This window comes from Sebastes fasciatus, chromosome 20 (genome assembly GCF_043250625.1).
Source record: "Sebastes fasciatus isolate fSebFas1 chromosome 20, fSebFas1.pri, whole genome shotgun sequence".
NCBI lineage: Eukaryota > Metazoa > Chordata > Actinopteri > Perciformes > Sebastidae > Sebastes > Sebastes fasciatus.
Genome location: NC_133814.1, coordinates 4,425,528 through 4,451,373, shown reverse-complemented (window position 1 = coordinate 4,451,373; position 25,846 = coordinate 4,425,528). Strand labels below are relative to the sequence as shown.

The following is a 25,846-nucleotide window of genomic DNA, read 5'->3' as shown; positions in this document are numbered from 1 at the left end:
AACAGGCGAGGTATTTCATGTCCACATGGCCAGCGGTGTGCCGTGTCATTCACATGGTTTCCAACGCCCTTACCTGTCTGCTGAAAACCGTGGTGAAGTTCCTATTTTCTTACTATCTATAGGCCAACTTTGTGAGACGATAACAGGTGTCACAAGTGTGAATGCAAGCAAACGGTGTCCATGGAAACTGTAGAATTTTACTGCTGTAAAATGTCTTTAAATGCAGTAAACACCTTTTCCTGAACTAAGGAAACATTTTAAGGGATTCTGTGCAACACCCTTAAGTAAGTCCCTCAGCTAAGGAGAAGTTAAGCCTTAAGTGTCATACTTTAGAAAAACACTTAAGGTGTTTTGTGTGTCCGGCCGCCATTGAAAACCAAGTAGATATTATTTTTTTTCAAAATGTATGCACGTCTATTGCCACATTTGTTTAATTGTAGACTTACTGCATGTCTACAAAGTAAGAGACTCTTTAAGTTACACCAACAATTAATTGGAAATAAATAATTGGAAGTGTACTGAAGTGTCTCCGTTTTCCTTTTAGTAGTATCAAATGACAAAGTCCTTTCCAGGAACCTTCCCAATTACCCGGTCAGTTCTTTTCAAGAAGATGAATAGGAAACTTTGTGACCCATGAAATTGTAAAAGTGTTACCCATTGGTTCAGTTTCCCGCAACACTTAATTCTGTCTGAACCTATTTTTGTTTGTCACGAGTTGATAATGTGAATACATGCTTAAGTCCTTAAACCCGAGCAGTGGCAACAAATGGTAAACAAGTGTTGGCCTTTGGCTGCTACTTTCTGGATTTAGACCAACGTATTAACATGTCCTGTTGGATCCTCTCACTCGTTATAATTGCAAATGTGCCCCTGCTGTTGTTGCTTTAAAAACACACACCATGTGTCTGATGAGCATTACTTGGCATTTATAGTTATTATTTGTAGTTTTAACCAGTATTTTCACGGTGATAACATAGTTGTGTGTTTTTTTTCAATATTCCCAATGATTTCCCGGTAAGCAGCTGTTCCTTTGTGATTCGACGGCCTGTGTAAACTTGAAGCTGTTTTGCTGTCTTGAGCCCATTTTTTCTGTCCAGATAAGCAGCAAGATTCTCAGCACTTTGCACCTGTGTGAAGTCGGCATGCTATTCCAGACACATTGCAGCCACAAGCAAGTTGCTGCTGCACATTGTGAGTGTGTGTTTGTGCATCTGTCAGGCAAAAAATTGTATTGTCTGTATTAAGGGCCTGCCGAGCCTGAAGTGGAGCGTAGCAGAAGAAATTCATCTGTAGGCAGAGTGTCGGAGACATCAGACCATGGGAATTACTGATAAAAACAACCAGAAGAAGCATGAATTCTTCGCAAACTTTATAAAAAAAACAAAACAGTAATTTTATTCCTACACTCACATGGCTCCAATTATTTTAGGGCTGCGACCATCTAATAACAGGTAAAATCATCTCTAGAATATCATAAGTAATGACAAATACCATTCGTACACAGACAAAATAATGTATTAATATTAGGGCGTTCAAAGTTAACACGACAATAACGCTTTAACGCAAATTTAGTTTAAACGCCACTAATTTAACACTCCAAACTTACACTAAATCATGACCATTTTCAAAGGGGTCCCTTGACCTCTGACCTCCAGATATGTGAATGTAAATGGGTTCTACGGGTACCCACGAGTCTCCCCTTTGCAGACATGCCTACTTTATGATAATCACATGCAGTTTGGGGCAAGTCATAGTCAAGTCAGCACACTGACACACTGACAGCTGTTGTTGCCTGTTGGGCTGCAGTTTGCCATGTTATGATTTGAGCATATTTTTTATGCTAAATGGAGTACCTGTGAGGGTTTCTGGACAATATCTGTCATTGTTTTGTGTTGTTAATTGATTTATAATACATATACAGTATATATACACTTGCATAAAGCAAGCATATTTGCCCATTTCCATATACAAGGGTCCTCATCTTCAAAAAATTAACTGATGAACAAAACCAAAATTAACTGAGATGGTTAATGATTTATTGTTATTACAGTTTATTTCCTGTTAATCCATTAATCAAACAATATCAGTGCTCTTTGCCTTTTAACACATTTCAATACAAAGAATATATCTGTCATCTTAAGAAACCTATAGTCAACAGTGCTTTCATATACATATAAATTGCATACACTATATAAATATACAACAGTAACTTAAGGAGAAAAACAAAAGTAAACCTTGACTTATTTTAAATTTACATTAAACGTTTAATGTTACGTACGTAGCATAAGTCATTTAACAAACGCACTTATTTTAAGCCAAAACATGATCTTACCAAGTAGTTTTGTTGCGTTTGTGTTTTGTTTTGTTTCAATTCACAACGTTAACCTCGTGGTTAAAACTGCGACCGTAATCCGGGGAGAAAATATGTTTCCCTCGAAAAACATAATTGAGATTGCAGGATAGTTGTATGGGAATGTAACACTTGTCTGAACTCACCCCAAAGAACAAAGTCATATTTACAAATATTTACAGCAAATATTGCTGTAACAGCAAATGTATGGCGGAGAGATAAAACATCATGCAATGCTGAAGTCATAATAGTCATTCATGTTGGAGGGTTAGAAAAGTCTTTAACTCGATAAATCTAAGACCTTTGAGTAAAAAGGAAACCAAGATGTCCCATCCCCAGCACATACAGCACATGTATTGTAATCTGAACAATAGTTCCTGCTAGTTAGTGGTGTTGATGTTGGAGTCTGCTCAGCCAGGGATGCGTGGAGTGGACCTCTCCCTGTCGCAGCTGGTATCCACACGCAGCCCTGCTGGAACACAGAAAATGCTGTTACTATTGACCGACGCCGTAACGCCTCTCCTCTCATCTCAGCACATGGTAAAGGAAATCAATCAAAAGCTAATCAGGTTGAAAGGCACTCCGCCATCTTCAATTAGATCTTCTGCAAACTTTAAGGGCGGTGTTGTGCATCATCTTCAAACACAGTAATTCATTTCTTAAAAATTTAAATTCACTGTTTGTGTAAAAAAGGATCACCAACAGTTTTACTTTAGTTTACTCATCACGAGGAGTACTACTCAACGTTTACTTGGTTTCACACGGGACAACAACAGTGGTCTGCTGGGTAAAAGTCCTGTGTTCGTTTGACCCAACCATCATCCCTGCACGGACTTTCTCTCTCTTCATACTACATCAGCTGCTCTGTCCATCTAATAATGCCGCAGATGGGTTAACATTGGAGTTAGTTGAAAACCGGTGCGTCGGTATCAGCCGTCGAGGGCCACTGACCAAGATGCGGTACTTGATGCGTTGGGCGTGAGAGCAGGTTGAAAACTCAGGATATCTCAGCTTCTGCTGCATTAATTGTGACCATTCTTAGTTTAAAGTTGTCTCTCACAAGTTGTTTTTCTTCCCCCACCTCCATCCCCCCTCATTGTAGGACAATTTTCCTTCTCTTCTACTCTAATCCTACTGCTAAACCTCAGGAATTGGAATAATTGAAATGTAATGCTTCAGTAATAATGGACAAAGGCTCCACAAAAGAACATTCAACTCTGTTCATTATTTCAGTTGATTCCATTCATTTATCACCACCCCTAGCAGCATATCTCTTATGCTTGTGCAATTATTATTTCTACTGTACAGCTGTGTTTTATAATCAGGTGGCAACCTCCAGGTCTGAGAAGTGACGCCAATGCGGAAGTGCCTTAAACTTGCATTCTTTCTAACAGCCAGCAGGGGGCGACTCCTCTGGTTGCAAACAGAAGTCTGATTGTATAGAAGTCTATGAGAAAATGAGCCTACTTCTCACTTGATTTATTACCTCAGTAAACATTGTAAACATGAGTTTATGGTCTCAATCACTAGTTTCAAGTGTTTTTCAATACAACATGATGTTCATTTAGAAGATTATGGTCCCATTTAGAGTCAAATAGACCATAAAGCAGGGTATGATTTGGGGCGTGGCTACCTTGTGATTGGCAGGTCGCTACCACGGCGTTGTCCGGTCTGGGAGTTGTCCGTGTTTTAAAATTTTAACCCTTTCACAGTGTGCTTTCAGTTCATGAAAGTTATTTATAACAATGTGGTCACCTAAAATTGTCTTATTCAGCGTTCGGTTGTACTTAGCTCCGACCTCTCGTGTCACTTCTGGTTGCAAAAAACCAAGATGGCGACGGCCTAAATGTCGAACTCGAGACTTCAAAACAGCAGTCCACAAACCAATGGGTGACATCACGGTGACTACGTCCACATCTTATATACAGTCTATGAATAAATATTACATATGGTGAATAAAATAAAAATGCAAAAAATATAAAACGGTATTATGAAATGAAGCAAAAACATTTTCTCCAAATTAAAGCAGCAATGGCCCCTTATCTTTCAAAAATATTCTCACATCACAAGTTTTTGGGAAAATGACATAATCCCAATGAAAATACCACTTTAAATCATCAGAATAAGACATTATTAAATCCTACAAATAGCAGCTTTAGATCTGAAGTATTTATCATGATTATGCATTGCCTACCCTTTTGTGTCACTTCTGGTTCCAAAAAAACAAGATGGCGTTGGCCAAAATGACGATTTCGAGGCTTCAAAACCGTAGTCCACAAACCAATGGGTGATGTCATGGTGACTATGTTTGCTTCCTATATAACAGTCTGTGTTTTATAACAGGTTTAAATAGTTCAATATGGAAGTCATTCTCCATGTTTGTGTTGAAAATAAATATTTTTCCAAGCAGGATGGTCATGCTCAACACTGCGTTTACACTTTTAAAATCAGCCATTAGCACAGTCTGTGTGTCCAGTTGTACCTTTAGGCTACACTCCCTTAGCTGTATTTGTATTTGGTTCAGAGCTGTGCCACTTGAGGGCTGCACCAAAATATGTGAGTTATGATTTTATGTCTGCATCTGCACATTAGAGAAGTTTCCCTTCTTTTACTTTATAGACGTGCAATGCTAAATTGCTGGATAAAAGTAGGCTACAGTGCACTTTGTAGTTTTGTTTCGATGTTAATCCATCATTATTCTTTCTTCTCAGTAATTATTAGGAGGTTTTCATGAGTGCTTACCAGTTATTCTAGCATTCAGCCTGTTGTGGTCCTCACTCTGCTGGGAATGTTTGGGTTTTGGCTTTATAACCCTGCTGTAAATGATTTCCCCATCAGCTGTACCAGGCCCACAGTGTTGGTGTGAATGAGCCAGCAGCTGTGCTATCTGTCTTGCCGCGGTTGTTTTTTCCGGAACGGGCGGTGGTATTTTGCGAGGCCGAGCGGTCACATTCACCTCCTCTTCATCCCCCCCACTGAAGACATCATCAGACTCATCCAACAGGGTGAGTGGATGGAGATGCACGGCGCAGAGCTCCTCGAGCGTCACCACAGGTAGAGGGGCCGTCAGGGTTCTGAGGTAGGCCGAGGAGTCGGAGTGGCGGCGGCAGGGTGGTTTGGATATGAGAGGAGGTTTGGTTTTAGGAGAGGGATCTGGATTAGCGGTGGCCGATTGAGAGTTAGCAGCAGGACTAGATTTTGGTCCAGGCAAGATGACGGGGATGGGAATCTGCAGAGACAGCCTGTTCGCTCGAGCCCGGCGGGAGGCGGAGCTGGACTTGGGACGCAACTTCCAGCCAAGAGGATCGGGGCCGGTGATGACAGATGTCGGGACAGGAGGAGGAGAGGAGCAGGAAGAAGTGGAGGATGATGAGGAAGAAGAGGAGTGAGTTGGCGAGTTAAAGACCCCAATGGGGGGGCAGGAGTAGCGTTTGGATGGAGAATGGGCTGCCGCGTGGGGTCGGAGGAGGGATACTTCACGCTGAGGAGGCGGTGGTTCTTTCTTGTTCTTCTTCACAGTTATGATGGGGGAGGTCCCACACTTGCAGAAGTCGGCCGACCACCGCCGCTGATGAGAACGTGGTGTCACATTCGAGGTGGAGACCGATGGCTCCTGGCTGTGTGTTGTGACACGTCCCGGTCCTCGTCTGTTCTTGCAGTCTCTGTTCTGCGCTCCGAGGCTCACGTGATTTGCTTCAGACATTTTTTTACTCAGCTGGCCACACTTGGCATACAGGTAGCTACCGTTGGCACTGGCTGGGCTAGCAGTGCCGTTAACAGCAGCGGAACATTTCTTCATCTTGCTTGAAGTGTTTGTCAGGTCTGATGAGCATAAGCAACCCTGCCAAGAGAAACATGTAGAAAGTGAGAGGACGAAGGGGGGGTCAAGATCTTCACATTTCAAAAAGAGGAACAGGAGACGCCCAAATAAGGTTTCACAACCAATGTATTTTCACAACAGAGATACTAGCTGCTCGGTCAACACCCATCAGTCGTGTGAAGGTTGTTGATCAACTGAAAACCCCCTGTCTAAAATGCTATGCTATTGTAACTGTAACATAAGTGGACATGAGCCCAAACTGACATGTATTATTATGTTCTTTATATAATAGCCTAACATAACATAAGCTACCAGACCAAAGTCATGCTGTAGCAGCATTGCATTTTGAGTATTGAATTGCATTACTTATTATGAATTCAGCTTTTCATTTGTAAGAGGAACATTATGTAACTTTTTGAGAGAGGAAATTACACAGCCTCGCTTTAAATTACATAAAATAGTTGCCATGATGTATTGCTCACACATCAATAAACATGCCAACCAAATAACTAAACATGAACTCTCAAAACAGTCAATAACTTAAAATGTAGTTGGCTACTTAAAAACTTGAAACCTGAAATGATTATACCCCAAAGACTGAAGAACCTTACCTGCAGAGCTGTGTTGATCTCAGTTCTCATCCAAGCTGGACTAATCCCTTTCTAACATCTCTTTCTTGATGTCACTCTCTCTCTCTCTGGGTTTCCCCACCCAGCAACTAACTCATGTCTGACCACAGCTTCCTCAAACTCTAACGCCCAGAAACCCAGAGTCCCCATTTCACACACACACACCTGCACACCAGTCAGGGTTGATTAACAGCTGCTTTCACAACAGCATGAAGTAAGAGCAGTATGTGAAAGTAGATATTTGTTCTTGAGAAACTTATTTCAGGTATGAACAGCAGTGTTTAACCAGTGTTTAGTGTGTAGCCAGTTCATTAAAGGGGTAGTTCACCAAATAATGAAAGAACATTATTCTCCCACTTTGCCCAGGCTGAGTAGCCATTTAGTAGAATTTTATAATGACTTATAAGGTAATACAGGAAAATATGAAATTGAGTGGAAGAGGTAATGTTGATTTTGATTTGTGATGAACAATTTTCCTTCAACGGTAGCTTGGACTGATACTGCCGTGATCGACAGTCATGTGGTGCCGAGGAGAAGTACTAAGTACTTGAGTATACTTCAGTGTAAACAGTCTGCTTAATCGTTACTTTAGTAGGTAAAATGCAGTACATACTGATTGAGTATGTTGTATGAAGTACATTAGTATGCAGTACGTCAGCATGCAGTACGTTAGTATGCAGTATGGTCGTATGCAGTACGTTAGTATGCAGTACGGTCGTATGCAGTACATTAGTATGCAGTACGTCAGTATGCAGTACGTTAGCATGCAGTATGTTAGTAGGCTATGCAGTATGTTAGTATGTAGTATGTTAGTATGCAGTACATTAGTATGCAGTATGTTAGCATACAGTATGTTAGCATGCAGTATGTTAGTAGGCTATGGAGTATGTTAGTATGCAGTATGTTAGTATGCAGTATGTTAGCATACAGTATGTTAGTAGGCTATGGAGTATGTTAGTATGCAGTATGTTAGTATGCAGTATGTTAGCATACAGTATGTTAGCATGCAGTATGTTAGTAGGCTATGGAGTATGTTAGTATGCAGTATGTTAGTATGCAGTATGTTAGCATGCAGTATGTTAGCATGCAGTACATTAGTATGCAGTACATTAGTATGCAGTACATTAGTATGCAGTACATTAGTATGCAGTACGTTCGTATGCATAATCTTAGTATGCAGTACGTTAGTTCTGCCAAAACGTGGGTGACCTACAGTCAGTGCCTGAACACATCCTTTAGCTGCTGCTCTGCTAATGTATTTTTGTATAGACATTGTGCAAGTCTTGTTACTAGATAGGCAACCTGCAAGTAGAATGTAACTGCATTTTCCATTTGGATGTTCTCAAAGATGAAAGCATAACCATGATAATTAATTCAGACATAAAGCTGCTATTTGTATGATTTCAATTTGAATGTCTGTCTGACTCTGGTGACTCAAAGTGGTATTTTCATTCAGATCATCTAATTTACTCAAAAATGTATGAAAATACTTTGAAAGACAATGGGCAATAGTTGTGTTAATATTTAGAAAATGTTACTTGGTTTATTTTATGATACAGTTTTATAGTTTTAAATTTATATTTTATTCACCATATATAACATTTAATACCAACTTAGATGCTGAAAATGCTCTTTTCAATTTCTGAAGTTACAGCCCACCCTCATGACATTATCTCTTGAGAACTTTTTCTCGTTGAAACTTTTTTAAACCAGGGCGAGCTAGATTTATTTGTTGACTTCTGTGGCATTTGGAGATTCATGACTGATTCACACTTCTCGCTTATCTGTTTTGAAGAAAACCACACAGTTCAGAGAGCTGTAGCAACTATGCAAATTAGGATGTGACATTCTCTCGTGACTTCTGGTGACCGCTGCAAACACGGTCTGTAATTGGTTCGATAGAACTTTTTCACCCTAAATTGTTTGGATGTTTAATAAGCACCCAGTAAACTGATGACGTGACTCTGCCGTAGCCCCTTTTAGAAGTCCACGGCCATGACGTTAAGTCTCTTTCGTCAGTCTCCCACAGTCAAAGTGTCAATCAAAAGCTGCACCAAAGCCGTTAATCTGGCCGCGTGTCGCAACCTATCACATGTAGACCAACACGTTCACGTGTGCTCCTCTCATGCTCCCACATAGGGTATGACTTCTAACGCTCAGTGTCGACAGCGATGCTTTTGAAGTTTGATCAGCACCGAGGCTTCGTTTCTGCTTTCACTTCCTCGTAATCCACCCACAGACCGCAGAGATCTTTCAAGGCTGTGCGAGTAATTGGCAAGTTTGCATGTTGTTGAGAGCCGGATCTGCTAGGTGAGGGCTCGGTACATTAATCTCTGTGTAATGAAGTGATGTAAACCCTCGGGGAGGGAGCGCAGAATACTGTAAACCTGTAGACGAAGGGGAGGGGATTACAGCTGATCCGAGCGCTACTCGTCTGATGATACGCTCAGAGAGAGGAGGCATGGAGGGCGGCAGGAGGAAATATGTGTGTACTGTACAGTATGTGTGTGAGTGTGAGAGAGGCCTGACCTTTCTCCTGCTGTTTCACTAGATAGCAATGAGATATATTTACAGTTCCTCTGCTCCTCGCCAGTCAGAAGTGATCAATATGTGCTTATTAATGCTTGACATGTTAACAGCAGCTGTCTGCCCTCCGGGCCCTCTCTATGTATGTTATGTTTGGGGTTATACTGTATCTTCTGTATACCACATCACTGTTATAACCCATGGGAACTTTTCAACTCATTTTGCTCTATTAGAAAATGGCTGTAAAAGATATATAGATTTACTTTATTTCTACAATCTTGGAAAAATGAAAACAATGTGTCTAAAAGAAGGAAGGGAAATGGTTTATAATGGAAAGAATATGAGGTGTAAAGTTTCAGAAATCGGGTGGGAATAGTGTCTGAAAAGCAGGAGGAGGATTTCTTTTTTTTTTTCTTTTTTTTTTTAAATCAGAAGCTGACAGAGAGATTTGATCACAACGGGAAAGTGCAGTAATCGGCAGAGATGTACAATATAGCTCTGTGGAAAATGGAGAAATTCGAAGCCTGATCCCTCAGGTTTGCTAGAAAAATGATTAAAGAAATCCTTCAGATTTTTTTTTTTCTTTTTGAGGAAGGACTCAGAGATCCGAGTATAATAGCTAGTCACACGCTTAGGGTTTGGAGGATTCCTGAAAGTGTAAAATGTCCCAGATTTTGCGTAATTCTACACTGAAAAATACAAGGAAGGTACAATATTTCTAATTTTCGTGCGTTCTCCTTTGAATGTCCAACAATTTCACCAGCAGTGTCAATTTCCGCTCGTTACATGGATACAGTCTTTTCAAAATAAACTTCCGTCTTCACAGGAAAAAACTTGGTTAGGTTTAGGCAACAAAACTACTTGGTTAGGGTTAGGAAAAGATTGCGGTAGGCTAACTATGGATGTGGCGTTAATTATGTATGAATGTTACCTGACAAATAAGTCAACACCTGGATTAAAATATTTACGGAAGTGGCGTTACTTAAGTACAGATGTTACGTGACAAATAAGTCAACGTTTGGGTTAAAATTACTATGGAAGTGGCGTTAATTAAGTATGCATGTTCTGTGACAAATAAGTCAACGTTTGGGTTAAAACAAAAATGGAAGTGGTGTTACTTAAGTATGGAAGTTACGTGACAATTAAGTCAATGTCTGGGTTAAAATAACTATGGAATTGACGTTACTTAAGTACGGAAGTTACATGACAAATAAATCAACGTTTGGGTCTAAATACATACGGAAGTAGCGTTAATTAAATACGGAAGTTACGTGACAAATAAGTCAACGTTTGGGTTAAAATACGTACGGGAGTGGTTATTTAAATACGGAAGTTACGTGAAAAATAAGTCAATGTCTGGGTTAAAATACGTGCGGAAATAGTGAATCATCAATGATAAGACCTTTCTATGTGGTTGTCAGTGACATCACCAGCCAAGTTGTACTACAGTCTTTATAATCTGATATAACCCTCTAATATAACGGATATATTTTTCCAGCTTCCTGTAAACAACTGTAATACTGATGAAATGTCCATTGTCCTCTGTCATAAGAGCGTAACCTTCCTGTTCTCCTCCCTTAGAGCAGAGGTGTTCTGACACAACCTTGAACCTCTAACACTGACTTCACTGTTGCATAAGCTCTCCCATTTCATTACACCTACCTCCATCTTCTTCTTCTCACTCTTATCCAGGCTTAGTAGCACAATCTCTGTCCTTCACGATATCCTGTGAACAAAATATGAGGCAGGCTGGAAAGTTAATACAAATCCTGTGATCCTCTGTGGCTTATTGTTTAGTACCTTCACTCTCTGGAAATTCATTTTACTGCAAAAAAAATGCGTCTTTTCAGGATTTTTTAATGTATAGTGGTTGAAAGTGAGATTGGATTTAGATTCAATCACACACACAAAAGCACACACACAATACAGTGTCTGCTCAGAGAATGTTAAGGGGACAGTAATTACCATAACTGAAATGATTTCCATAATCATCTGGGCTAATCAGAAACATGAAAGTAGGCAAGCTACTTGGCTGTAATGTAAATTATTGTAGCCTGCATTAATTTTCCTGTTCTAATATTGACACATGGTCATCATCACAGCCACAATGTTAAGCTACATGTTTGTATTCTTCTTTAACGGCATTAAGCAAATGCTAATTTGAATGAATTGTATTAGTCTGGATGACGGTGGAGATTGTTCGTGTTCCATGTTGGAGGCTTTCACACTTAAAGTTGTCTTCTGGAAGAATTCATTTTGTAATTTGACTCTGTACAAAGGATGGCGTCACTGTGATTGTGAGGTAACCAGTAGAAATACAGTATTGATGTTACAAAGTAATCTCCCACTCCAGCATGTATTTGGTTGGCCAATGCCTTGCCGGATGGAATCAGGCATTATGTTTTTGGGTTGTCCGTCTGTCCATCCGTCCATCTGTCCATCCGTCTGTTTGTCCATTTCATTCTCATGAACACGATATCTCAGGACGAGATGGAGGGAATTTCTTCAAATTTGGCACAAACGTCCATTTGGACTCAAGGATGAACTGATTAAATTTTGCTGGTCAAAGGTCACTGTGACCTCACAAAACATTTTTTTTGGCCATAACCCAAGAATACATATGCTAATTTTGACAATTTCACAGAAATGTCTAAAAGGATGAAATAATGAATTGATGATATTTTGGAGAGACATGGATGTATACTTCAACTGACTTGTTGGCGGAGGCTTACAACGGCGAGGAAGTAATTCTAGTTTACATTGTTACGTTGGAGCCTCCTGCGTTGACGCTTCTGCTGCTGCGTCCCCTGGACTGGCCTGAGTTTTTTCGTGCAAGGCTAAAATTGGTCTGAACACAGTCTAAAGATGCAGTCAAACCACATTTCGTGGTAAAGCCAGGCAGGACAGGAAGTAGCGTGGGCAGGATTATAAGCATAAACTGTGGGAACTAGCTTGGCTAGCAGGCTAACAACAGCAGTCCAAAAAGTTGCAAATTCAACAGCTTCAACAATATTTCCTGAATGAGAGGTTAATGCAACCCCCTTTTTGTTTGTGAAATGTGAATATGACTTTTATATTGTAAAGAGATAAGTGCTGAGGAGGACATTTTACTGTTGAAAAATAAACTTGTCAGTGCTCCCTGGTAGACAAACAATGTAATGGTGACAGTTTCTAAATCAACTCAAACATATCATTGGCGCACCATGGCCCTGAAGCTGTCAGAGGCTCATGTAGGATGGCATTTTTTTTTTGCCACTTTTATAATGTAGGCAGGCCCTCTCACATTCAGGAAAGGATTAGTGATGGCAAAAGCCATTTCAGAATGAATGTCTTTAACGCCAGCCTGGACATCATTATCGGCCAGCTTTCACAGAGGTTCACTTCTGTGTATGAAACTAACACACATTTCCAGGCTATCCAACTGGGAGCACCGAACAGTCGGTGCAGTGAATGACGCAGTTTACCAGTACGCACACTGCCTCGCGGACCACTACAGCAGGGATTCATCCTTTCTCTGACCAACTCCTTGCATTCAGAGCCTGTTTTTTTAAGACAGAAATAGCAAAAGAGACAACTGTAAAGGATCTGGCCCAGATGACTCATTGTGGATCACAGCTCAATGGCGGCGACGTTTATTGATGTTTGCACAGCATTGCTGTTATACCTCACTATACCTGTCACGGTTGTGACTGCAGAGCACTCATTCTCCAAGCTCAAATTGATTAAGGCAGCATGGAACGAGAAAGACTGAGTGGACTGGCTATACTCTCAATAGAGAACAGCAGAGCCAGGAATTTGGACTTGAGCAGTGTTGTTAATGACTTTGCTCAGCACAAGGCCCGTAGGATGAACTTTCTAACGTGTGAGTACAAGTTTTTTTAGTTATGGAGTGGGATCAAGGATTTAAATCTATAGCAATGTAGCTGTTAATTGTTATGCTGATGATGCATGATAAAATCTATAAATGCAAGCGGTTTTGTGATCAGGTACCGTCATCCATTCATTCGTACTGTATGCGTATCGACATACTGTGTAACCTACCTTTGTGTTAATTTGTTAGTGTACTGTAGGCTGGCTAAAGTCATTTCAGATGTTTGATAGTAGGAGAAATCAGGCTGTGGTGCTTTGAATCCAGGGCAGGCTGTTAAATTAGCGTTGATAAATGTGGCCCTTCGGCTGCTGTCCGTGGTGCTGATCAAAGACTGCTATGCAGGATGGGAGATGATTCGTGAGCCTCTCCATGGTGATATAGCATTGTCTGCTTTGCAATTGTCTGAGTTGAATGGCTGTGTGTCCGTGCATAAGCACAGGAGTGCACTCGTGTTTGGGGCGAGGGAGGGCCCAAGGAAAAATATTTGCACTGGTGCCGATCACAATGATGTTACACTGCTGTCCAATACTAATCAGGTCTGGACTGGAAGGACTGCAACCATTTCTCTCTCTCTGTCTCTCTCCTTTTTGAGCTACATCATCCTCATCTTGTTGGTTTCTTCTCATTGGCATCACTGGTCATTGGGGATTTCTAAAGTTTGCATAAAGGTTGTCTGAAAGTGGGATGGAAACGCTCTTTGTCTCAGCTTCCGTTTTCATGTGTGCTGCATGTAATGAACTAACAATGAAGAAAGTGCATGTGAGTAGAGTATCAGAGCATCAAAGACCCTCAGAGACATTTAATGCTTTTTAACCAAGTCAGGTAATAGAGACAAGACACTACTGGCCTGTAATTGTAAGAAGATGGATGGATAGAGAGGCAGAAGGAGAGAAGAAGGGTGGAAAAGGGGATCTGGAGGGAGAAGGGGAGGACAAGATGGACTGCAGCCAGTGAACAAAAAATTAATCTTTTGTCTTTCTCCCCCTCTCCTTCTCTGCGGATTCATCCATCTCCTCTGTCACCACTATCTATCTCCAATCCCTCCCCTGTATTGAGCCTATCTCCTCTGTACTCTTCCCCTTCTTTCCTTTCCTCGTTTTTGGATTTCTTCACCACTCTGTGCTCTCTTTTCGTCTCCAGGCATGGCTGACAGAGATCCATGAGTACGGCCAGCAGGACGTGGTCGTCATGCTGCTGGGCAACAAGGTGAGACCTTGTTGCCAACACTGGGGGATGGATGTACAGATGGACTCATAGAGGGAGGGAGGGAGGGATCATGGAGGGAGGTATGGCGGGAGCCGGAGTTTAAAGACGGATTTATGGATGTGTCTGGAAGCAGGGAAAGAGTTGTACTTTATATGTATTGCAAACATCACAAAACATGTCTTGGTAGTGATTACTGGTCATTTCAACAGTACCTGTTGGAGAAGTGGCAATAAAGTTATCAAAGGTAGTGGCTAGAAGGTAACATGCAAATTGAGAAAACTCTCACAAGATGGTTAAGGTTAGGCAGTGACCTCTAATGGTTAAAGTTAAGCATTGACCTTGAATGGTTAAAGTTAAGCATTGACCTCTAATAGTTAAAGTTAAACATTGACCTCCAATGGTTAAGATTAGGCATTGACCTCTAATAGTTGAGGTTAAGTATTGAGCTCCAATAGTTGAGGTATTGACCTCTAATAGTTGAGGTTAGGCATTGACCTCTAATAGTTAAAGTTAAGCACTGACCTCTAATGGTTAAAGTTAAGCATTGATCTCTAATGGTTAAAGTTAAGCATTGTCCTCTAATAGTTAAAGTTAAGCACTGGTCTCTAATAGAAGAATAGTGGCCGGGCATGCCGGCGGGTCGAAGAAATTGTTAAGAGGTTAATAATTTAGTCCGTGTATCGATACAGTATTGCCAAGCAAAATATTGCGATACTATGCTGTATCGAATTTTTACCCCATCCCAAGTTAGCAGGCTAAAAAGCCACATATTTTTCTCAGGGGTTGGTGGAGACCAAAGCAGAGCTAAAAGAAGAGAGAATATTGCTCTTACATTCACAAGTTAGCCAGAAACACTGCTCCAAATGAATCCACATGTTGCTCCGCGTCTATTAAAAGTGAGAACAGGTAACTGTTTGCTAGCACATTATTCATACCAGCTTTGCAAGGCGATGAAATGTCAGATGTTGTGTTTTTAGCATGCTATGGAGCTCCTCTGCCTCCAAGTGAACAAAAAAAATGCAATTAATGCAGCTTTAGTCAACATTTCATATATCTATACATCTTATTTCTGTGACATTTATGCCCAAATCATCCTCCCTACTTATATAATTTTTCAGTAGAGGTGGTGGTGAAATTCTAAACCAAAAATTAAAAATTTATGTAAAGCAGCTGGTAAAACATGAAAGTGATTTCCATGTATATGTCAAACATGGACAACAACCTGCTGTGAATTCCCTCATTAAGCACTCTCCAGACACTGTGTGTGTCAGGACTTGGGATGTGAGCGACAGTTTCTAACTTGATACCGTGCGTCCGATGTGTTCCAGGTCGACTCCACACATGACAGGATGGTGAAGAGAGAGGAGGGAGAGAAACTGGCAAAGGTGAGCTTCATGATACACGCACACACACGCACACACACGCACACACACGCACTCACACACACACACACACACACACACACACACACACACACACACACACACACACACACACACACACATTCAATTTGACATATGTAACAAGCATAGAAGACATGCTGTGCTCTGCCCACGCAGCCACGTGGACTCTAAAACTCCCCCCCTCCCATGTAGCTGCTGCGTCTTGATTAGTGTGTGTAATTACGTATTCATGGAGGCGCATAATGTTGTTATTGTTTGGAATAAATGACGGGGGCTCGCTAACTCAATTTTCCAGGCCGTTTCGCTCAGATAAGCTCTGAGAGGCGTGTTAGAGTAAATACGAACAGAAGTGGTAGGGAGAAGCATGAAGCACTGCAGCTGTCAAGGTAGAGACACACACAGCGGGAATATTGACACGCACACACACACACACACACACACATACACAGAATGAGACTGCTATTACCTGGGAGCATCTTTCATCGACTACACACTGTGTTCATTTTCTGTCTTATAAGTTACAACAAAGAGGGGAGTAAATTAGTTTTTGAGAGCCAGAAATCTCAGCACCCGTCAAAATTATTGTTGAATTACTGGTATTGATCACCAGCCCTCTCATCCCCCCCCTGGTACTTTGAACCTATAAACTCCCAAACCTGAAATTAATATTAAACCTTATTTTTCTGTCAGCGTCAGACATACAAGAGTACCCGGAATAACAGATGTTTCTCTGTGCAGGAGTTTGGAGTGCCCTTCATGGAGACGAGTGCTAAATCTGGACTGAATGTGGAGCTGGCCTTCACTGCAGTGGCCAAGTGAGTCACACACACACACACACACAACACCACCACAGTGTGAAGGAGCACACAATAGCAGAGCAACACAAACTCTCAAAAACCTCCAAGTGATGAGAACCGGAACAGTGCTGTCCCCCCGTAGTTCAATAGCTCTGGTGTTCCATGATGAACAGTATAGGCGACAAGTATTGTGTTGAAGAATATGTAACTTTTTAGAGAAGCACTTACACAACCTGCTATTATGTTAATATATGACTGTATTACTGCAGCAGCCTCCTTCTCAAGCTAGTCATTGTCACCGGCATCATTTAGCGATTTACCACACCGACAGTGAATATTCACGTCTCGTATGTGCCTCAAATCTCAGTGTGAAAGCCTTGGTTAACTCGCTACACAACAGCTTTTCATCATTTTCTCTCCTGTGACAGCGAGTTTCTTTCCCACAAAAGGGAGCGCAGCCTTGGCGATGACGCGTCTATCGTCTGGTCTATAGCTTGGAGCCATAAAGCCCCTCTATTATATATGTTTTAGGACACGGCAGAGGAACAAATCGGTGATCAGTGTTTTGGGATTTATTGTTTGTGCGACCAACTACACAGCAACTCTTCAGCATAACATTATTTATATTACTGGTTTGTTTAAAGTAGAAGTTTGGAGACATGTTTCAACTTTTTACTCTGTTACCGTCTATGATTGGACACGGGATTGTTTCCCCCCCAAATTGGGGCGTGGTAATGCGAGCCTATTCTGGATGATGTATAAACGGCTCATTCTAATGTAACGAAAGCACGATTCTTAAAACAATTCTTATTTTCAGGTGATTATACACTAAAGAAAACATACTTATTAATATTATTTTCCATTTCTGCCAATAGATCCCCTTAAATGCTACACACTGTGCCTTTAAAACACACCCCTCCTCAGTTCAGTACACTCAGGGGTTATTCCCCTTATAGTCTTACTTGATCTGGCTGGACCACTAGCTACTACAATGTAAAACCAATGTCCGCAAACTCTAGATAGATATCATTGTGTAACTAACATTCCAGAGTCGGTGTGACAATTCTCTACTTTTGCTGCCTTTAGCAAGTCACAGATAAACATTTCAATGGTTTCATCACAAAAGTGAAACATGAAGTAATCACACCATACCTCACCCAACAGGAGTCTGTTTCCTTTTTTATTATTGCGTTAACTTTGACAGCCCTAATGGTTCTGTAACATACTTATGTCGCAGACGTAGCGTAGCCTATTTAACTACGTAACAAACATACTTATTTTAACCCGAACCACGATCTTTTCCTAAACCTAACTAAATTGTTTCCTGTGAACACGTAACTTTATTTTGAAAAGACGGTGTATGCATGTAACAAGCGAAAAATGTACACATGCAAACTGATACTGAGATGTGTAGGGCATTTTGAGTCTGAGTTGAGATTATCAGCTGAATGCCTTAAACTGTTAAAGAAAGGACAATACCTCCTGTCTTGCAGAATATATCTGGTGTAAAATATCCAGCTGAGCAAATTACAATGGCTTCATCAGCTGCACAGTTGTACAGGTCTTCACATCTGAACCACTCCTGCATTGTTACTCTAACACCCGACACTTCTGAACAGGCATCACATATTTGTATGGAGCTATTTCAGGTCTTTTATATTCTGTTTTCAAAAACTCTGCATCACTAATGGAGGGCAGGTGCGGATGGAGGACTTTTTTGCAACACCTACTCCATTTGAACAAGTTTAAAAGCCCTTGTCTTTACAAAACAAGGCCAGTCTGGTAATTACAGAGGAGGGCAGGGTTATTAAGATTTATTTTTATGACGTGCATTTGCATTTATTCCCTACGGCCGTGGTATGATAATGCAAAAAATGTCAAACTTAAGTATTCAAATAGACAGTGATACAAAATTATAAATTCAGCTGTTTATATCAACCAAAGTTTATCTTGACTGCAACACATCTATTAGTTGTGGTTGTGTTTTCTTTCCTTATAATGAGGATGCTATTTTAACTGTGTGTCCGGCTTAGATGTAGTGTCGGACAGTTTGTGTGGGAGTTGCTTTACATTTATAGCCTCGTTATGGTAACAGGCTGGCATGGTGGGGTGTTACCAAGAATAGCATGACAGTCTGGCACATAACACCGCGCAGATACAGAGCATGAGACCAGCTCGTCTCTTGTTGCCGTCCTCCAGCTCGTGTTAGCACCTTTTTAGTTTTTTTACTTTTTTTCTGATCTCTCCAAACTTCTCCATCACCTCTCGTCTGCCACTCTTCCACTTTCTCATCTCTTCCACGCCATCATGCTTTGTTCATTTCCCTTCGCGAGTGCTTTATTTGCATAAAACACACAAGTGCTTAAAGGAAAAGCATCTAAAAACAGATAAAAACATGAGTCACATGGAAATGATATTGATGGCATGACAACAGCAAATGGTCATATTGTGATATTGAATCACTAACGAACACGGGCATCATATTTATGTGCTTTAAGTGTTCTATGTAATTATTTGTTTTTATTTATTTTATTTCTCTTTATTTGTTGCTCGGATTTTTTTGTGTATGTATGTACATATATGTAAATATATATATGAATTGTCAATCACACATTTAGGAAGCAATTAACAGTTATTGATGAACTTATTTGAAGCTGATGGCAAAGACGGCAACACAATTAACACCTATTTAATTACAAATTCACAGTTTGGAGTTTCCTCTCGCTGAAATTAAATGCTGGAATTCATCAACAATGTGCACCAAACATGGTTTTTGAAATAGTACCACCTTGCAGCTTCATTACCACACAGTGATACAGTAACTCTCTCAATTTGCAGGTTCAGGTTTCAAAGAGCTTCAAGTTCAAAGTTCACTGAAAGTAATGGAAAACTGTGGCTTCCTGGAATTTCACATTTGTTGAGCTAAAACCTAGAAGTATGCTTTGGAAATTATTCTGCTTAACATGCTCTCAATTTAGAATGAATGGACTCAGTCTATTTCTAAAACATGCAATGGTGCTTCGCTTAGAAGTATTTGACTTCCATGACACCTTGTCTAGAGATGTCACGATACCAGAAATTTAGTAGTCGATACCAATAGCAGTGAAATTCCACAATTCTCGATACCCAATTTGATACCACGGTAAAAAACAAAAACAAAACAATAAATCCCATGTACTTCAGCATACACTCCTTTATTACCATTTGCATATTGTTTTTTGCGAATTTATTATTAATCCCTGATGATCCGCCCTCAAGTTTCTTGTTTTTAAGACATTTGAAAACATGATAACGTTCTAATTTACCTCTGCCTAATATTTGCTGAATTTACTGAATAAAGCTTCACATTACACATTCATCATAATGTAACAGCTAAGGTTAATCGCCTCCTGCTGTTTTCAACATGGATTTGTTGTTCACTGTGTGAACATTGTGTAGCATTATCAGGGACATTTTCTATAGTCCCCGGGACAATGGGACGCCATTAGCCTCAAGCCCTGACAGTACCTACTGTACCTTCGGTACTGTAGAAAAAAAGAGTCATCTTTTCAGAATTTTGGCATTGACTTATGGTGCCTTCAAATGTGTGAGCTGGTGTTTACAACATGGGAAGTTTACACAATATTTTTTGCGTTCAAGAAGTCGTGAGAACACTGCTGCTAAGCAACGGCAATATTAACGTTACTGTCGGTGTCTAGAAGCCACAGAGGATAACAATTTAGCAAGCTAGCAAGTGGGTAGCATAATGCAGGAAATGCAAAGGCTTAATGACAGAGGAAAAAGATGAGGCCGTTGGGAATATCAACATTTCCCTCAGACATATTATAAAATTACGAAGAAAAACGATAGATGACTAAAATTACAATATATTAACTTATCATGCACCGAAAAATGAACTTCCAAGGCCTCCACCATTTCTGACAACGGCAACAAACACGGCACAACTCGTAAACTCTGAGCTTTCAGGAACTTTCCACTTACGAGGTCTTGAAAACCACAAGAGGGGGTCATTCACATGGACTCTTCTCGTGAACACGGTAAACACGACCCCATTTGAAGGCACCATCAATGCAACCTCCGTTAACGTTAGCTGTTAGCTCCGTTATTTAGCCAAGCAGGACTGTGCTTCCCCCCAGCTGCTAACAGCTAAGGTTACTCGCCTCCTGCTGATTTCAACACAGATTTGTTGTTCACAATGTAGCATTATCAGGGAACATTTATATTTTCCCCGGCACAATGGGTCGCCATTAGTCTCGAAACCCTGAAAGTACCAATGGTGCCTGAGGTACTGTAGAAAAACGAATACCGTCACATTTTCAGAATTTTGGCATCGACCGAAGTATCGGTTCTCGTGACATCCTTATACTGCTGTGCTCTGTCGCCACCTGTTGGTAGCAGAGTTATTACAGCCTCATGTTTATACTGTCTCTCTCTCAGAGAACTGAAGCACAGGACCATGAAGGAGCCCGACGAGCCAAAGTTTCAGCTGCAGGAGTACGTCGACAAAGAAATGAGGACTGCCGGCTGCTGCCGCACGTAGACCTATCCTATGTGTGTGTATACGTGTGTGTGTGAGAGAAAGAAAGAAAGAGAAAAAAAGAACAGGTACAATATATTAAAGTGGTAATTAATCTGGTATGTCTGGGAATTATCATGAAATTCTCACTGATGGTAATATTTCTATCAGTGGTGATATGCTCTCTCCCAACCCACCTATCCTCTGCAACTGTGAATGTAATATAACTCCTATCTACATGCTTGCACATACACATGCATGTACACACACATAGACACACACACACACACACGGCTAAGTTGACTTCACAGCCCGTTCGGTCCATTTTTTCCATAAGATGATGATGTGATGTACATATTTTTAAATGTAATTTAAAATCCTGTGCTCTGAAGCTTTGTAGTTTGTAAATGCCCGTCTTGTTGAAACAGAAGAACATGGACACAAATTTGTTGAATATTAAATCCATCCCGTCAAAGTAATAGAAATTAATAGATCTTACGAACACATTTTGTACAGATACACCGTTGCACCCTAATGTAAGCTGCCAAATGGCACTGTGTGCTGTTTATGTACAGGATATCATATGCTAACTGTTTTTAATACTTGTGATCATGACTATTATCATACTGATGTGTGGAATTTAATTTGAGCTCTTCACCTTTTATACACAGATTGTTCAGTTTGAGTTTAAAGCTGTTATGTGAAGCATCTTAACATTTAAGGGTGGGTCCATTATTTGTTTGTTTTTTATGTATTGTAGCTTCCCAGTGGTGTTCCTTATGTTTTCAAATCCAAATATTCAAATTTTGGTACGTATGTTTTAGCTTAAAAATGCTATTTTCCCAAGCCCTTCTTAAAAACGTTTGATTTCTGAATGATGACGCTGCTACATGTACAGTATACCGTATATATATATCCTTATAGTCTGTGTATTACATACAGTTATTAAGATGGAGGTCGGCCTGCTCCCAGTTTAGAGAAGCAGACAGGAGAACCGACACGAAAGCTAAGCAATATACTGCTGTGTGGACGCCACGTTAGTTCAGATCCAAAAGTCACACAATAACACAAACAAACTTACTGATCGATGCAGCGGTAGACCAGCAACTCCCGTGTTCTACGAGGCAAAATTACTGTTTTTGTGAATGGAGTCTGGTGGCTTTGAAGACAGCGTTTTTCTGCTGCTCCCGTTCACAGCTGCTTTACCTCGCTGTCGGGGGACTGAAGCCATTATATCTCATCAGACTACATTCACAAAAGCAGTAAATTTGCCTCAGAACACGGGAGTGTACATACAACCCCACTTCAGAAAATCCGATCTAACCCTTTCAGTTATTTCCAAACTTAGCACAGCTAACTTTGACTCAGCTAGTGCTAGCGTTCACAGTATTCATAACCTTATTGCTTACTTTGGTAACTTGTGTTTCCATTTGAAAAAATGGAAAACAGAACGTAGATGGACTCGCCCTTTAAGAAATCTCCCTTAGTGATTACTAAATCGTCAACTAGTCGTCATCGTCACATACTGCCCGCCAAAGCTTCCCATCCAGCCTGCAGAATATTTATGAATTCAGAAAATGTGAGAAGGAAAAAAAATGCGTTCTGGTATTCTGGCATGTTTCTCTTCCTACATTAAAGCAACCCCTAAAACAACTGAGATGAAAATGATCTTATTAGGAATGATTTACCAACCCCAAATATGTGCGTTTGACCCACGGGTACTAAAGATGTTATAAATCCATCAGTTAGATTATTATTAATGAGTAGCCTACACAACCCGATGCAGGAGTCAGGCCTACCGCACTCACAAAACTGTGCTTGCTTCGCTGGTTGTACACTGAATAGCAGTCGCCTAGGATGGGTGAAGCTGGAACAAATTCCTTTTATAAATGGTTGTGCCATATTTTCATGTAAGAATGGGGACAAACTCATAGCTGTCATTTAAAGGTGCAGTGTGCCGGATTTGGCGGCACCTAGCGGTGAGGTTGCAGATTGCAACCAACTGAAACTTCTCCCATGTGCCTAGCGTGTAGGACAACTATGGTGGCTGACGCAAAAACGTGAAAACACGAATGGCCTTATCTAGAGCCATAGTTTGGTTTGTCCATTCTGGGCTACTGTAGAAACATGGCGGCCGGCTCCATGTGTTGATATAAACGGGTCATTCTAAGGTAACGAAAACACACAAATTCTTAATTTCAGGTGATTATACCCTAAAGAAAACATACTAATTATATTCCATTTCTGCAAATAGATCCCCCAAAATGCTGCACACTGTTCCTTTAACACTTTAGCATAATAGCATCAAAACCGGTTAAAGTTGATTAATATATCCTGCCAATCAGGACTGCATTCTACAATTACGTTTCTGTAATTTCAGATTTGAACCATCATTATGGAGAGTGTTCACACTGATATAGGCTAATAAAAATAATAATTTTTGTAAGAAAGTGAAAATATGAAACAATGATAGGCTAATTAGGCCTAAATAAATGTATTTATTTTTTTTATTTAAAAGTCCGGCCCCCACAGTATCTGCTTAGAAAAATTCTGGCCCTTGGAGAAATGTAGTTGATGACCCCTGTATGAGACCATATTAAATGTAAAAGACAAGATCATAGGCAAAAGAGAGTGACTCTACTCTGCGTTTTATAGATTTGGGGAGTAATCAGTTGTATTGCTTTATGGCACAAAACAAGAGCAGGTTGCTGCTCTTCTATAGAAATCACTTGTAGCACTCAATCCTTTTTGAGTAAGGGAAAGGGAGACAAATAATATATTTTTTGTGACACAAAGCAACAAGGTTCTTGTGAATTCTGGTCTAACTGGGATTTTTAAAAGTCAGATATTGAGTGTGAAGTTCATTCTTGACTTTGGAAACAGAAATTGGAAAAAAAACATCTTGATTCAAGGTCCACTTTTTTTCTCCAAATTTTTTTTGAGCTTTCCACCACATCTCACTCTCTTTATAGAGTCAATCTTCTGATGAAGATCAGAACATCAACTCTGTCAGTTTTGACAAAACTAAACAATATTGAGCTATGTGATATTTAACAGATCTACTCCATTCCCAGATGAAGACAGCAAGATGTGGTTGAAAGATCCAGATAAAGCTAATAAGTGGACTTTGAGTTAAAGGGGAACACCACCTGAATTGAGAATTCCTATATGTTAGTTCCATGGCCTAGTAAAGTTCAATCAATATTTGTGAACATGAGCTACTCTTTCTCAAAGCCAGAAACCAGAGAAGTAAGTCTCAAACTTATGATGTCATAGGGTTTAAAGTCTGGAGCTGCTCCATAGATAATGAATGGGAGACTGATTTTGTTTGTTTTCTTTTTTGTACCTAAATCAGCTTTATTCTATTGTAGTGTTGTCAATTGTGAAACAGAAAATGTCCCCATATACTCAGAACATTCCCCTGGGTGATCTCACTGTCATCTATAACATATTTCTCCATTCATTGTCTATGGAGCGGTTCCACACTTTATACCCTATGACAACACAAGTTTCAGTTTTAGCACTCTAGTTTTTGGATTTGGGAGAGAGTTGTTCATGTTTACTAATATTTTTTGGACTATCTTAGACCATAGGAATAACATGTAGGAATTTTGAAAATGGGTTTAGTTCCCCTTTAAAATTCTAAGAAGTTGAATATTGCTGGTTTGAGATAGCGGTTCTATAGAGTATAGAGGATCTGTTATTCTCCAATTTTTGTACGTACACAGTGAATTTTCAAGTATACAGAATATTGTATAAATGTTTAAAACTGCTACAGCAGACATCTTGATTCTTTTCCTCTACTTTGCCAGGCTTAATTTCAATGCTTAAACATGTCAAAACAAGATCAAATAAACATGAGCACAGCAGATACGTAGAGTGCCAGTCTTGTGCTTTTCAATCAATGTCACAAAATGTAGAAAACTGAAACTCCCAGAAGTGTTTGCGCTTGAAGCATTTGTGAAACCTAGAAGAAGGTTTGACTGAATCTGTTTCTGTTTTGTAGTACCCGTTGTTGCGTAGGTATATGTAGCCATTGTTATTGGATCTTTGCTGGCATTTTAATCTTTTTGTGAGATGTTTCATCAAAGATGGTTTCATACTGCTTTCTGCTTACGTTAAAAAATACCATAAATTCTATCATGAATTACTATAAATACAGATTAAATTTGCGTACATTAAATGGCGACACTGATATACAGATTTTACAATAGATTTTCAGTATGAATCAGAAGTCATTAATTTTATTGTTGACTTGTAATCTGTATACTGTATCTTTAACTGAAATTATTTGTATTGTATCAATCTCCAGTGTTCACAATAAATAAATCAATCAACAGTGAATGAGTTGTTCTTACCTCTCACATGTATCTACACCACCACCATGTGGCGGGGTCTTGTTATTACAGCTTGACTGTATTTGTGCAATACAATGATATCTGATGTAGCACCATCTCTTTACAGAGCCTTGGAACATCAAGACCGGTTTGTAAAATGTAATGGAACTTGTTGTGGTGCTTTGAAAGTTATTTTACACTCAACAAATGACCTGCTTTGCTGCCCTCACCTTCTCTAATTTTTTCTCCAAGCTCTCGTACTCCCTCATGGTCTCAGCTCCTGAATGGTGTTAACCTGCAGCTCTTGGAAAGCTCCCTACCAAAACACTGACTCAGGATCAGCAAAGAATAGACACACTGGTCAGCACGTCTTACCATCATCACTGGGACA

At 40.1% G+C, this 25,846-nt stretch overlaps 2 protein-coding genes across 3 annotated transcripts in view; one reads left to right on the top strand and one right to left on the bottom strand.

Annotated features, from left to right (window-relative positions):
- rab26 (RAB26, member RAS oncogene family) overlaps positions 1-25,457 on the top strand; it is a 103,741-nt gene extending 78,284 nt beyond the window's left edge. The window contains exons 6-9 of the mRNA XM_074620322.1: positions 14,337-14,402; positions 15,731-15,787; positions 16,544-16,620; positions 21,040-25,457. Coding sequence (XP_074476423.1) covers positions 14,337-14,402; positions 15,731-15,787; positions 16,544-16,620; positions 21,040-21,142 — 303 coding nt within the window. The 3' untranslated portion in view covers positions 21,143-25,457. The remainder of the gene's footprint in view (positions 1-14,336; positions 14,403-15,730; positions 15,788-16,543; positions 16,621-21,039) is intronic.
- On the bottom strand, positions 2,015-6,924 carry LOC141758493 (uncharacterized). Of its 2 annotated transcripts, none has more exons than XM_074619985.1 (3): positions 6,782-6,924; positions 5,093-6,191; positions 2,015-2,822 (listed from the first exon to the last, which is right to left on the bottom strand). In XM_074619985.1, exons 1-3 carry the CDS (start codon positions 6,809-6,811, stop codon positions 2,761-2,763), a joined length of 1,191 nt encoding a protein of 396 aa, XP_074476086.1. In that variant the 5' UTR covers positions 6,812-6,924; the 3' UTR covers positions 2,015-2,760. The 2 variants fall into 2 exon arrangements, with proteins under 2 accessions (XP_074476086.1, XP_074476087.1); XM_074619986.1 differs by having other exon boundaries at positions 2,015-2,819; positions 6,782-6,923.
- Positions 25,458-25,846: the final 389 nt, after the last annotated feature.

Bases quoted from the DNA above. Each gene is read 5' to 3' on its own strand.
- LOC141758493 (XM_074619985.1), bottom strand. From the start codon at position 6,811: ATGAGAACTGAGATCAACACAGCTCTGCAG. The intron at 6,192-6,781 runs GTAAGGTTCTTC...TTCTCTTGGCAG, and splicing joins AGATCAACACAGCTCTGCAG to GGTTGCTTATGCTCATCAGA. The intron at 2,823-5,092 runs GTAAGCACTCAT...TCTGTGTTCCAG, and splicing joins GCTGAATGCTAGAATAACTG to CAGGGCTGCGTGTGGATACC.